The sequence below is a fragment of the Puma concolor genome, chromosome A1 (assembly GCF_028749965.1).
Source record: "Puma concolor isolate L17-30 chromosome A1, mPumCon1.1.hap2, whole genome shotgun sequence".
NCBI lineage: Eukaryota > Metazoa > Chordata > Mammalia > Carnivora > Felidae > Puma > Puma concolor.
The window spans coordinates 128,815,266-128,830,037 of NC_141667.1; the positions used below are offsets into that span (position 1 = coordinate 128,815,266).

Consider the following 14,772-nt stretch of genomic DNA (forward strand, 5'->3'; position numbering starts at 1 on the left):
AGGGGCAAGAGTCCTAAAACTGATGAGAATTTTCACACAAAGCGCATTTTAAAATGTTACTACAGACCTTAGTTCGTTTTTTGTTTTTTTATTCAAGCTAGTTAACATAGAGTATAGTCCTGGCTCCTGGAGTAGAACCCAGTGATTCATCTCTTCCATACGACACCCAGTGCTCATCCTGAAATGTCCCCTTCTTCATGCCCATCACCCATTTAGCCCATTCCTCCACCCACCCCTTCCCTTCCAACAGCCCTCAGTTCTCTGTATTCAAGAGTCTACGGACGTTAGTTGTGAGTTGGATTTTAGGCAGTGTCCTAAGAAGCGTACCTGAAGATGAAGACCATATCGTACCCTTTGTCCCACGAGTCCTGTTTTCCCATCTTTGACCATGAAACCCATGCTTGAATGCTGCAAGCAGGAGAAGGTAGAGAAAGGTGATACTGCGCCCTTCACAGCCCTGTAAGGCCTGGTTGCTAAGCTACTCACAGAAGCTGGCCCAGGGCTCAGGAGCCTGGGGTCTAATTATCATTGACGATGGTGTATTTCAGGTTCTCAAGTCTCAGGAGTGATCGTCCTCATTACTCTGCTTTTATCCAGCGTTCACACACATTGTTGAATTGTTTTCAAAAAGAAGACAGTGCTGTGAATCTGAATCTACCGAATGTTTTTGCTTTGTGCTTCAACAGAGATTCACAGCTTCCTTCCAGAGATTGAAAAACCTGATGGTTTTTTTTTATTTCCAAAAAATTCTTCCAATGTGTATTTCTATAAATCTGTGTCAGTGGTAGTAACTGATTGGGGCTTCCTTGGTCAGCAGTAGGGAAGGCAGCGTAAGGAGAGTGTGAGTGATTCTCCAAGCCTCCCAACTGTCAGGATCGGAGCCGCAGCCCCATAGGCCACTAAAGGCATGGGGCAGGGTACTTTGGGTTGTCTGCCTCGCAGAGACACCCGGTTCCCAGAGGCTGGAATACTATAAGGAGAGGGGGCAGTTGAAACGGCAGTGAGGAGAAAAGGGCTGATGCCTTCTTTCTACCCCTGCAGCTGACAATGGGCCTCTCACATGCCATGAAGGGTGCTGGCTCCGGGCTTCTAGGCCTCCAGCGGTGCTCACATGTGTCCTTTGTGTGGCAGGTCTAGCCTGAAACCTGCCAGATGCTACCACCAGACCTGAGATCTTCAGGAGAATTAAAGCTGGAGATCTGGGGATGTGCGCAGGCAGGGCATCAGAGCACCGTTAAAGAAAACCCCTTGATCCCAGAGGCAGGGCAGGATGGGGCCACAGAGAAGACACAGTTCTCCATGAGGGGCTTAGAAACAGTGCCCTCTCCCTTGGCCTTGGTTGAAGTGGACTTTGGTGACAGGAAGAGAGTTGCATTGTATATGGCCAGCACAAGGAAATAAGACTGGTCAGTCTTTTCCCTTCCTTGTCCATTGTGAAGGCATTGTCAAAGAGATGTCAAAATTTAATAATTCCAGGCCAGATTTAACATGTCCTTCAGATACTGTTTATCAATTACTTTTGTTTCCTAAAATGGAATTTTTGATAAGTAAAAAAAAAAAAAAAAAAAAAGGATTCCTCTAGCCAAATAGGTCATGTCAAGGCGCAGTCCACATAACTGTCTAGTAGTTCCAAGCCACTGGCTCCTTCCCTATCATTGGCAGGCCTCCTTCTGACCTGCCCTAAGTGGTGGGGGCCACAGCGTGCCTTCCAGAAAGGCCAGGTTGGCCCTGAGCCACTTGAGGTCCATTGCAGACCAAGGGCCCGGTTTCTGAGCTCTGGCATTTCCATTAGCCCTGCTTTAAGAGAAGAGAGGTGTGCATTTCACCTCAGAGTTGTCGGGATGTTTGACATTCAATTCCAGCTCTGTTTGTGTGCCTGTAGCAGCCTGAGCACTGTCTCGGGCCTCTTGTGGCACTCAGGGTTAAGAGACAACCCAGTCTCTGCCTTCTGGGAGCTTCTCCTAATGAGTTCACTTGTGAGTAGAGAACAAGGACTAATGTGGACATAACCACTGGAGGGAATTTGGGGTACTACAGACCGAGAGACCGGATGTGGTAAACCCAGCTGAGATTAGGGTAGTCAGGGCCCAGAGGTGGAAGGGTCTCACGGGACACTTAGCTAGGTCCCCTTCTTCCACCTCCACAGCCAAGTAGGACCCCCTTCTGCTCTCTAACTGGCAGTGCCCTTTTGTCACTCTCTACGGTGGCCAGCAATCTTCAGATGTTTTAAACTCCCCGTGCTGTCATTCAGAACTTATTTTTCCTTTTTTTTTGTTTTTTTAAGACTTTTATTTATGTATTTTTTTAATGTTTATTTTTGAGAGAGAGAGCATGAGCAGGGAAGGGGCAGAGAAAGAAGGAGACACAGAATCTGAAGCAGGCTATAGACTCTGTGGTGTCAGCACAGAGCTCAACATGGGGCTCAAACTCATGAACTGCAAGATCATGACCTGAGCCAAAGTCTGAGGCTCTGACTGAGCCACCCAGGTGCCCCCAAAACTTATTTTCCCATCATTCCCAATGATAAGACAAAGAAGTAGAGACCTTATTCAAATTTCGAAATCATTAGTCCCGCCTCCCAGAGAATCAAACTAAATACGAGAATTTTCGCAGTTACCCAGAAATCTTATTTCCCAGCCCACAGGTCCCCCTGCTCTGCCCTGTGCTTCATAGAGCCATGTGGCTCCTGGGGGAAGGGGGTTGGGACTTGGCAGGATTGGCCATCTTTCCTGGCCCCACCAGGCCTATTTGTATGTACCCACTGGACAACAGGATCCTTGCAAGACATTTGCACACGTGGCCTGTTTGTATCCCATGCTCATGGGCTTTCTCCTCCTGTTCATGGGAGCTTTGGCCTTTGTTCTTGATCATTTCACTGTTGGCTTCTGTCTACTGGCCTGCCCGCCCAAGCCAATCTGGTTACCCAGGTGTCTTTCCAAAGTGCCTCTAGCCATGTGGCCTCTCCCCTCGCACCCATGTCTCTCCCAGACACACACAAGGCTCCCCCCACCCCAAACACATGCTATATAGTCCAGAGGTGGTTTTTTAAAGTACCTCTATATATTTAATAGCAGAATGGTTCTGCGGCTCAGCCCCTCACCCTGAGGACTTGTACTAAGCCTGGTACACAGCAGAATATAGTCGGAAAAGCAAGACTCAGATGTGAGGGAGAGTGAGAGTACTTGGTTGGCTGGGAATTCTGTGTTGCAGGGGCCGCGGCTCGGTGCGGTGCTTCAGAAAGCAGGCTGCCTCTGTCAGAAAGGAAGGTGCAGAGAGTGAATAGGGAGTTCTCCGAGGAATTTGCGCTGTCTGCGACCATTCCCTCGCTTCAGCACTGCCATGAAGCCCCCGGAACCCACCCCCCACACACAGTTTGTCCAGAGAGCCCATCCCACAGGCAAAAGGGGGCTTCTCCCCAGGCAGAGTCAGAGACCATGTTCTGGGGTCTTCTCTGCTAGCCAAATCAAAGCCCATGGGAAACAGCTGATTTTCCAATGAGGCATCTCCAAGTATAAGTTCAGAAGCATCTACGCCATTGGAAAAAAAAATAGCGTGAATTTTAGGGATCTGAGCATGTCTTTTTTTTTTAAAACAACAAGAAAGGAAACTCCTAGGTATCCTAAAAGTGTACTTATCTATACCACACCGAGTAAAGTGTTGCTTTCCCGGTTTTCTCCTTTCCCTTCCTCCCTCAACAACCTGCTACTACTTTACAGTATAGGGTCTTGGGGTGTTTGTTTTAGGAGGAAGAGCAGGGAAGATTCACTTAATTTGAGTTGCTATAAACACTGTTTGCTTGAAGTGAGATGCAATACTTATATGATAATCAAACCCTTCCCCTTGTCCTGAATCCCGACTCCTCACTTGCCTTCCTCGAGCCCCCCTAGTCTTGCCCATGCACACCCCTTCTCCCTCAGCACAGCAGTTAGCACCCTCGCCCTGGTACTGGTCTCTTGTATGCCTCTGTCCTGCAGTGCTGAGTGCTCTGCTGTGTGAGGTCACCGCCCCTCCCCCCCCCCCCCAGTGGGCTTCTTCCAGGTTCGGGGATGTTGGTGGCCCCTGAACCACCTGCGGTGCTGGGAACCATATCCCAGGAAGTCCCGGTGCAGAAAACTTGTTCCTCTTCCACCTTCCAGCCCTAACTAGAAATGGGACCCTGCTGAGCCTTTCCCCAGTCGTATGACCAGATTTCTTTCCAGAAGTGCTTTCTCACAAAGAATGACTTAGTTTCAGCAGGTCTTTTTTGAGAATCTCCTGTCTACTTCTGGGAATCAGAAATGCGGGTTTATATTTCTGGTGCTTATAGGGTGTCAGGTTTTTTGTTTGGTTTTGTTTTCAACAAAACACTTGGCCTCAGAAATTCAGTGCATTGGAGCTTAGTTGCCAAGAGCCTCCCTGCCAAGTGGCTGCACACGGCCCTGTCCTCCAAGTGCGTGCCTGGACAAAGGCTCCTGTCCTGCTGGGCCCTGCGGCTGCGGACATCTCTTCCAGCGTGGATCACAGTGGGTCCCAGGCACCAGCTCCTCTGAGGGCTGCTTAGGCATTGCTCTTGGCTGCAGTTGTTAGGAATTCATGTCACTGAAGGATAAGCGTCTTAGAGAGTGAGCTAGCACTTTGCTGCAGGCACTTGGAGCTAAGAACAGGAGGGGAAAGGGTAGGACCCAGGACAGTAGTCCTGGGCCAGCTAATTCCACTTGTCCTTCTGATAGGCGAATCTAGAACTCAGGTCTTCTCTCATCCTGATGCTTGCTATAGCAATGGAATACCTGTGGGAAGGGAGGACATTCATTGGCTCTTCAAAGAGAGCCAGTTGGTTTCCATGCTCATGAAACTCGAGGAAAATCCTCGACCCAGTGGGCCTCCACAAGGTGAGACATTTTAAGAGACACACGGTCTTGCCAGAGAACTGCTGGTTCTCTTCCTGGCTTCCACCAGAACTTCAGGATTAGAGGTTTCTAAGCAACAGACCATCTTGCTCCTTGCTACCTCCGAGCAGGGCAGGGGAGCCAGCCAGCCAGTAGTCAGGGTGATGGGGACAACTTTAAAGACCCGTGGCCAGTTAGAGGAGAATGGCAGAGCTACTAGGGCTTTCCCACACCAGCTGGGACTTCTCTACCATCCCAGGGCTCAAAGAAGAGGTCACATACACCGTTCCCACCTCGGCAATGAGTACCCCGATGCTGGGTCCTGATAGCTGCTGTACTTTGTTCCTTCAAAGGGAAGTGGATCCACCAGTCCACATGGCTTATGCCTCCCTTTGGCCCCAAGCATCACCCAGCAGGTTCTGGAGCCTCAGCCTAGCTTGCTTCCTTTCAGCATCCCGAGCAGCCCTGGAGCCTTGTTTGAACTGGATTCATTTTAGCCAGCGACTCCCTGTCCCGCCTCCCCACCCCCACCCCGTGCGCCCAGTGCCCCTGGAGTGTGCACTGCCCTTCATCTGTATCCCAAGGCTCACTTCTCTGTGACTTCCCGGCTGTCCTGTTATTTCCCACCTCATGCTTTTCTTTTCAGCTGAACCTTATTCACAGTGAAATCAGTAATTTAGCCGGCTTTGAGGTGGAGGCCATAATCAATCCTACCAATGCTGACATTGACCTTAAAGATGACCTAGGTAATTGGGGATGGGGTTTGGCACCGCCAGCTGTCAGATGAAAAGTTATGGAACCCAGAATTTAGGCTCTTCATCGTCTCAAACTTCAGATGGTCAAGCCAAATTCCCAAATCCCAGTTGAACATTGGAAGGAAATCCTCAATGTTTACTCACTCCAAGCCATTTCAAATGGAAATGATCTGATAATGTTTCATTGAGTGCAATTGGCTATTTTCCCCTTGATTGTAAATGTATTGCTATCTAAATTCTCTTCCATAATGATCATACTGACTGCTGGTTACTTGGGAGGGATTTTTTAAAAATGTGTTTGTTTTTTTTTAGAACTGAAAAATCTCAGGTTACTACAAAATGATAGTTTCTCCATTTAAGCCCTAATTAGAAATGACAAAGCTTAAAAGCACTTGAAAAGGGAGAAAATTAAACTGCATCAGTATATCATTAAGTTGTCTTTAATCCACCAGTAAATTGGTTTCCCCTAAATTTACCACTTACTGTCACTTCCTCAATTTTTTCTAGAACTGAAAACAGTATATGACTGCATGCCAGCTTCATGAATTATTTGATTAGGGGATGATATTAAACACAAGGGCAACATCTCTTTCTGGGTGAGCTCCTACAGAGGACAACTCTGCCTCAGAGCCACGGTGTCTCCCTGGTTGGCGGCAAGCTGAGAGGGATCCCTCAGTATCCCATTCTGTGGCTTGATCTTTGCCCGGAGAACTGTCAGCTCAGGGGCTCAGTGAAGGCTCCTGACCTCTCAGCCTTGAGCCTTGACAGGGGCAGCAGACTAGCAGAGGCCCACCAAGGTAGCTTCAGGCCTGATGCCGACCCAGGTTTGTTTTATAAACCTTTACCCCCGACCTTTGGCTACCTTTGTAAGGTGGCAGATTCGTTTACTGGCACAGATGCTCATTCCAGAGCCCAGGCCCGACCCACACCAATTGGGTGTAACAGTGGGCCGGAAACATAGGAACTGGGACTCAAGAATGCCCTGCCCGGCCTTGTTTTCTGACCACATACTCTCTTCATATGGATATTTTCTTAAAAAAAAAAAAAAAAAAAAAGGCCACAGGGTAGAAAAAGCAGGGATCCTATCTATCCAAAGTATGTTTTATGTGTAAAATACATGAAAATAAAGAGTGACTAGAGTAAATGCTAGACCTGGAAACACATTTATACACATTGAGCGGGAAAAAATAAAGGCAGTTCTCTATGCACACATACTGTTTTCTTGGTTTTCAAGAGCTGTCCCTTGAAGGCAGACCAAACGTTGAATGTCGTAAGACCAAAACTCCAGCTCTGAACGTTGACGGCTGCCAACAAAATGGAGAAACTCGTTGTTGTGGTTGGCCTGATAGTCCACGTTTTTTTTAAAACAGATGCCATGTTTTAGTAGCCTTCTCAGTGGGGTGCCAGTTTTATAGGCTTTTGCGAAGTGAAACGGGGCATTCGTTGTTTTGTTATTTCTTTTAATCTTTGGAAATGATCTCATGTGTGTGTTTCTCTTTTTTTGGACATGTCATTCAAATGTTTAATTTAAACATGTCACATTTGATATTCCTCCTCCTCCTCCTCCTCCTCCTCTTCCTCCTCCTCCTCCTCACCCCCATCCACATGTGCGCACACTTCGTGGACTGATTGCCCCTTGGGCTCACATGTTGGAATCGACCAGGTAGGCCAGCCCCGCCATTGGGGCATTAGTAAATGTGCCTGTGCGTGGGTCTCGGTCCAACACAGTTGATATACATTTGTTTACCTGTTATAGTTGCAAGTTGTACAGGCTGACATTGCCTCGATCGACAGTGATGCTGTCGTTCACCCGACAAACACTGACTTCTACACCGGTGGTGAAGTAGGTAATGCCTAGCCGGGTGCTGCCGAGTGTGTGTGTGCATGGTCAGTCGGCCGCCGCAGACAGCTTGATCCTTTGACAGCTATGCAGGGCTGCATTCATTTCACACTTCCAGCTGTCCCCGGCCTCCCCAAGGTCGACCTTGCTAAGGTCTCCAATCCCCGGGCTGCAGACACGAGAGGTACAGCTAGTTGGCAGCCAGGGTGCGTCATGCAGCTCACAGATGGGCGCGCTTCTGGTTTGGAAACTGGTTCGGCAGCATCATTTCTGCATTTGCTTCACGAGGCACAGCTTTGTCGGAGACTGGGTTCACCCGTGATTTCAGCTGTGAAGGGGATGCAGCCAGGTCGGCCGAGTGGCCTCCAAGACCACTGATGTGACCGCTGTGGACCAGACACATAGCAATACCTAGGCACAGGTGTCAGCACCGCTCCCCCCACTTTGGCATCGGAAGCACGCTTTCCTGAAGATGGCCTCAAGGCCTCAGGTGCACTCGGGCATTTTGAGAACACTCTCCCACACTGAGGTTCTCAGACCTTTATTGCATGAAAGTCACCTCATTCTGATGTGGGGTGCCTAGACCACTTGAGAAACTCTGCTAGACCCAGCAAGCTCCTTCCTGTTCCCTGGCAGCTGACACCCATAGTCATTTGGCTTCTGGCGCTCAACATCTGAGGGTGGGGTGAGGGAGAGAGAGGGAAGGCTGGGTGCCAAGCCCTGGGGCCGCTGGCCTGCTGCATGAAAGTCAGGTAGTGCCCTGCTCTAAGAGTATGCTGTGCTGCTTACGTGATGAGGGGGCATCCGGATGGATGGCAAAAAGGCACCGCTTTGGAGCTAGGTAGAAGGAGTGCAAATCCCAACCTTGCTATCTGTAGGTCATGAGAGCTGGGCCAGTTACTTAACTCCCCAGTGCCTCGGTTTCTCTGTCCTATCGCAAGAGTGATAATAGAGAGGGGATAACTTAAGCAAAGCACCTTGTTTTGTGTCTGCCTCCTGATTGGTGCTTACCGTATAGCCTTACTCTCACGTGTATCTAATGATTTTTACCATCGATGTGCTAGTCCTGAGAGTGGTGCCCTAGGTGTATATTTGAACACCACTTTCTAAAGTGGTGCCCTTGCTACGGGCAGAAGTGAAGTCATGTTGAAGGCTGAGGCTATGGGGATTTTCATGAGCGTCCCAGACAGTGGAAGTCCAACAGCTTAGCAATGCGAGGCTGTCCAGCTCTGTTTAGCGTCACGAGCAAAGCCCGCTGTTCACAGCCGGCCCTAGCCACTGGGATTTGGGCTGATTGCTCTCCTGGGCATTTTGGATCTCGGACGTGGATGGAAAAGACACACTGGACGGGAAGTTGGGATTCGCCAAGTCGTCCAGGCCAAAATGAAATCAGGCTGTAGGCAATTAAAATAAACTCCACTTTCACAAGATTTTGGAGGAGTTTAAGAGCTCCTAAGTCAGACAGCTTAAGAGAAAGATATTCTTTCTCTTTATTTCTTGACCAAATGAACACTTGATGGGAGGGAAATAAACAGAACAGCTAAGGGCTTATCTTTCCACCAGGAGTGACTGAGGCCTGGGTTCATCCTGCCATCCAGGACTTTGGGTACAATGGAAATTAGCACCCTTCGGGCGCAAAGGGGTCTCCCCCAGGCCTGAGGAGGAGAGAAAGCTGACTTTCTTTGCTGTGGCTGTGGAAGGGGTGCGTTCAGCAGGATTAGTTGTGCTGGGACATAGAGCTGGAGGCTTTGAGATGGAGTTAGGAACCAGCCGGGGGATAGCAGGGAAAGAACCTAGTCCTTCCTAAACCGTGATCAGAACTGGTGCTAATCCTTTCCCCTGTGATGTGCTTGCCCTGCCCCCACTGAGGTGCACAGGGGAGGCATGCTGAGCCTCAGTGACTTCTAAGTACCCTGGGTCCATGAGCTTGCCCGAGGTCAGGGGGCCCATCACTCACGGACACTGTCATGGCTGGAAAAGAACCTCCACAGGTTCGGATGGCTTCACTGGCCGGCCGGAGCCCTAAATGACTGTGCCAGAACCCAGGTCTTCCAAAGCCCACCTCAGTGCCTTTTCTCAGTGAACCAGTCCAGACTAGTACTGAACCCACCTATCTTTTACAATGCCAAAACAATGACAAACCAGATTCATGCATGGCCTCAATTGGTTCCAGCTCCCACTTTGATGTGTGAGAGGGGAAAAGAGGACGCTAGGACACGATCACTCTATTTCTCCCATTGGGTGTGAATTCCTGAGACCCAAGACTGCTGGAAGAAGGAATGCCAGTGCAGGAATGCTTAGCCCCGTGATTAACTCTTACCCATCACAGTTCTTTCTAACAGTGAAATAGACCACAGGCTTAGCCTGACATATGCCCAAGCCTAAATTTTCGCTTAGGCTGTTTTGAACACCAATACTTATGCCTGCTTTCTAAGCATGAAATAATGTTCTTGTTCTCATGGGAGTAACACGTGTTTATGCTTGGGGGCAAAGAAGCCAATTGCTTTATGATTAACCCTGAAGTGAAGCCTAAAAAACAAGAGTCTTACATTACTAGTGTTGACAATACAGTCGAAATGGGCCTGTTTCTTGTTACAAAGTACACGTGTGTCTACATGAACATGTGCGTACATATGTGTGTGTAGGAGTCCAGTCCTGACCGGGTGATTGCCTGCAACCTAGGGTTCAATTTTTAAGTTTGGGAAATGCATTGAGTGTATTTTAACTTGCAAATTTCACTTCTAATTAAAGCGAGATTTAATTATAAGTAAAAAAATTTTAAAGTAAACACTCTTCCTAAGATCAAACACCTTTAATTCCAAATAAGCCCATTTTCTTAATCGTTTTTGCTTTAGAGAGGAGCTGGTAGTATTCCTCCAGTGCTGATCTTATTTTGCCTCCCAAATTTCTCAGTTCTCCCCGAAGAGCATGTAGGGGTAGAGGATGCACACCTAAAATAGTTGCAACTAGAGCATATTTGTTTCCCTCCTGCAAACTTGAGAATGGGTCAGGAGGGAAGGCCCGACCAGGTGTGGCGGGCAGCAGTGTTTGGGACCCAGCAGATTCAGAAATCAGAGGCGTTTTTCTCGGCTGCATGATATTTTGAGTGAACCCGTAATTGGGCCTCACTCCTCTGGGGTGTATCTTCAGAGTCTCCCCTTCCTGCCGGGTGGAGGTGGCTGTGAGGCCTGACCCTGCTCCCTCATGCCTGTCCGGCCACCGTTTGTGACGCTGGTCTTTGTCAGAAACAGACAGCAGCTGTCACAGCAGTTAGCAGTCTCTGGAGTGGATGTGTTTTCCCTCCTGACACCTCTGCTATTTTAAGTGTCTGTGACTGCTTTCCAAGACAGGCGGAGGCGTGAGGGCAGTCTGGGCTAATAAGGGATGCTGGATCCTACCCCAAGCATCCCGTGCTAATTGCTCTTTAAAAGCAGGGCCTGCTCTTCGCCATCCTAGAGCTCCCTGGGGGTGCCGGCCTGCCGGTCACGTTCATGCACACAACCCCAGACTTCCTGCAGTGGGCCGGCGTGCGGGCCAGTGCCTGCCATCAGCCCCGGTGCCGTCTCTTTTGTGACAGTGCCCAGACGATGTGCTCTTCCTTCCAGATACTTCTTGGGGTTAGTTCACTCCTGCAGAACAAGCACGCCAGTGAGGCAGGTTTTTCTAAGAGAAAAAGACCTAGTCCCGACAGGGTGAATCCAAAGAGAATTTGGGCTGGTGCACTCTGATGCGCCCTGACTGACACCTACTACAGTGTGCCGAGTGCATCTCCGAATTTTCCAAGACAAATGGTGAATCTTAAGGGGAGTATTTTATCCTCTTGTGAGGAAAAGTACTTTAAAATGTGCAAAACTGATGAATCAGAGCTTAAGGAAGAGAGACCCCATTCTGGCCAAACTTTAAAGGACGATGTTGTCACACGTTTTCAGTGCCGCCTGTTGTGCCACACGAGGCATTTAACCAACAGGCCTCACAGGTGTTGGTAACCTTGTGTGGGAACCCGGTTTGCCTGGCAGGAATTGGGTACTTAGCAAGAACCCGAATTCCAGAAAAGGTGCTGCCTACCTCCGCTGGGTTTAACCTTGAAAATCTGGTGAACAGTCGTCATCTTTTACAAACTTTCATGTAGTACAAGCTCCCCTTTAAGCTCTGCTTCTGATGTTGCCTTCCTTTACCTAAAGTGATTCTGAGTCATTAGTGTGATGAAGGAAATACTGTCTGAGGCCATTTTTTTCTTTTTTTTTTTTTTATCTTTTTTCTTTCCTTTCCTTTTTTTTTTTTTTTTTTTTTTGTATTCACCTTTGACACCAGAGCTGCAAAATAGGAAAGAAGTATGGTCATAACGGTGGTCCAGAGGTGACCAAATCTGAATGCTTTCTTCTGGGCACACTGCCAAGGGGAGAGCTGGCTCCCTGATGGGAACTTGGTATGCTTCCCCTAAAGCCTTCATATTTGGGGGTTCTCCTCAGAGAGAAGAAAATCTAGGGGCGGGGGGCATGAGCCTCAGAAGCCAACACCATCTGATTTCTCATGGCGAGAAATGCAGGACAGGCACGCTTGCAGGTAACAGGCGTGTCCCATGTCCCTCGTATCTCTGGCATATCCAGGATTACCCTGAGTCACCCCCAAATGTCGGACAGCAAAGCCAGCTCAGTGGTAATTGGCCGAGTGGTGAATCTTTTCTAAATTTCACTTTCATGACTTAACCAAGTCTTAGTTTCCTGTTTTGCAGCTGTATGGAAATTTAGCTGGTCAGATCATTTGAAGTATGTAATCACCTGACATGCTAAGTGTCCGTGTGTGCCCTGAGATGCAAGAATGACAGTCTGACCTCACCCTGTCCTTGTCTAGGAAACACGCTGGAGAAGAAAGGTGGCAAGGAGTTTGTGGAAGCTGTTCTGGAACTCCGAAAAAAGAACGGGCCCTTGGAAGTAGCTGGAGGTGAGCTGGGGCAGCGCCTTGCTTATTTGGGCGTGGCCCGTGCAGCATTAGGAAAGCCTGATTATGAGGCATCTTGGAACTCAGGAGTGCGTGTCCACGCAAACCTGTCTCCGAGCCGGTTAGCCTTACAAATTTGGACTTAAAACACATGCAAATTGTCGGGGGGAGTGTAAGGGTTGTGAAAACTACCTTTCCAGTTTTTTTCTTTATTGCTCAAAATAGCTTTTAAATGTTTGGTGTCTAGACTCTGATTTTAAGGAATTACAGCATTCGAGTTTGGCAAAGCTGAGAGCTGAGAATTGTAGGCAGTGATACTGAGCCATCTGCAAAAGTGCTGGCGAGAAGTGCAAATTAATCATTTTCATTCAGCCATCTGTGTGTTTAATGGGCAAAATAGAAATAGACATTTTTCATTTGCCAGTCACACCTTTCCTGATACCAAGGGTAAGAAAATAACTTGGAACCGGATGTGTGGAGAATGATTGCTAAGAGCTAGTGGCAGAGCCTTCTTCCTGCTACTGGCCTGGATTTTGGAATTGGAGGTGGCCCGTAGGAGGTGAAGGACAGAGGGCCTCCTGAGGACCTAGGGGTCCAAACAGTGGGGTGAGGCCCGGTTCACTCCACCAGTGATGTGAGGACAAGCCATTCCCTTCCTTTGGGCTCTGGTTCCTCTTCATACTGGATGGTCCCCAGTGTCCAAGCTGTCTTGCAAATCCTACTGCTGCTTTAAAAATGACTCTTAATTGAATACAGGTGTCAACAGTTACTGTGTGACTTCTACACAAGCCCTCTTTCAGAGGGTACACCAGTGACCCTCTTTCACCAGTCATCCTGGGCTAGGCACGGAGCCGGGTGTGGATAAGAGGGTAGCGTTCGCTTTGCCTTGGACCTCTGCCTTGCCCATTTTCTTTTGCTTGCAATGAGTGTGGTATCAGATAGGGTACATTTCCAAGTCCTTACAGGTATTGCCACCAAAGTCCCATATTGAACAAGGGAGAACTGATGTAGTATTAACTACCCAGCCAGGGGCTCCTGACCTTTCTTCAGTCCCTTCCCAGAACCTCTCTGTGCCACCCTGGAGGTGCTTCCCATGGGTGGCCCTCAGATGGAGGTGTGATGAGAGGTCAGCCTGGTGCTTCCATACCCCAAACTCAGCAGGTGACACGTGGGCCACCGCTGATGCAAACCCATTACATTTAGCATGGCTGAGGATATGGTTGCCTGTTTGAATAACTCATTTTGTCCTTGATATTAAGATCAATTTTAGAAAAAGTTTTAGAACATTTAAAGGTGGTGTAAAACCTTAGCCCTGGCTGCACTAACGGATGATGATCACAGTTACCGATGTTTCTTTCCAGTCTTTTCCCACGCATCGTTCAGCAGTGACTTCTCCCGAGGACAGACCAGTGCGTAAACCCCCCAACATCTCATGTTGCTATAGGTCAGCACTTGAGCCCAGAGTCAAGAGTCAAACTGAGACCTCTTAGTTCAGAGCTGTTTCTCTGCACCATGAGGCACTACCTACCGATCACTCATCCCCAGTACCTACTAGTGCCACAGCAGACCTGACAGTCCTACCCACGAGGACGGTCACCCCAAGTGGGCTCAGGCAACAGTCAGACCATAGCAGCGATGTGGGGCCTCAGTGTGTTCCTGTACAGAAATGGCGCAGGAGGCACTCAGCAAACCCAGTACCCAGAACCACCACCTGTGCATTGCACCTTTGGGAACAGGAGTCCCAGAACATGCTCTGGGAGACCTAGCGCTGACTTGGAACACTTCCTAAGGGATAGCACGCCCGAAGCCAGTGCCTTTAGTTCTGATGAGAAGGCAAAGCCTGAGGGAGGGAGCTGGGTGGGGTGTAGAGATGTGTAGTGGGGAAAAGGCAGCTCTCCCCGGAACAGAAACCAGTTCCAGCGTGAAAGAACAATTTAATTCTGTCAAAAACGAAGATCAGTTCAGGAGGAGAGGCGGGCACCAGAGCTGCCAGTCATGTTGCTTAGTGGCTCATTAAATGGAGTTGCTTTCCTAATAGGTTTATCCTGAACTCTGCCAGGGAGATTTATAGACACATCATAATTACGTGTACAGGAGTTCACAGGAGGAAGGGGGCTTAGAGATCCCCAGAGGCGAATTTGAGGCTGCAAACATTCTGACACAGTCAGTCAAGTTAGGTGGTTCAGGGTCCGCCTCTGGGAAGATGTACAGAGAGGGCTGGCTGTAATCTTGGCTAAAATTCTTCGTGGCGGTGCATCTCAATGCCAGCTTTCCAAGGGTGGCTCTTGGCCTGGTGTTTCCCGAGAAGACTCGCTGGTGAGCAGTTTCTAGGGGGACATCAGAAGCACAAGATGGCAGGCCACAGGGGAGCCTG

At 48.9% G+C, this 14,772-nt stretch overlaps 1 protein-coding gene and 1 long non-coding RNA gene across 5 annotated transcripts in view; one reads left to right on the top strand and one right to left on the bottom strand.

Annotated features, from left to right (window-relative positions):
* The window catches only part of MACROH2A1 (macroH2A.1 histone), an 80,045-nt gene that overhangs the window by 56,775 nt on the left and 8,498 nt on the right, over nucleotides 1-14,772 (top strand). For 2 of the 4 annotated variants that reach the window (XM_086703642.1, XM_086703650.1), the window contains exons 6-7: nucleotides 7,377-7,467; nucleotides 12,312-12,401. In XM_086703642.1, coding sequence (XP_086559768.1) covers nucleotides 7,377-7,467; nucleotides 12,312-12,401 — 181 coding nt within the window. Of the gene's footprint in view, nucleotides 1-5,511; nucleotides 5,612-7,376; nucleotides 7,468-12,311; nucleotides 12,402-14,772 lie in introns of all 4 variants that reach the window. The other 2 variants (XM_086703631.1, XM_086703635.1) reach the window with 1 other exon arrangement.
* On the bottom strand, nucleotides 2,255-11,715 carry LOC147584457 (uncharacterized). Its single transcript, XR_015250080.1, has 2 exons — nucleotides 6,836-11,715; nucleotides 2,255-3,251 (listed from the first exon to the last, which is right to left on the bottom strand). It is a non-coding gene; the product is annotated as an uncharacterized LOC147584457 (long non-coding RNA).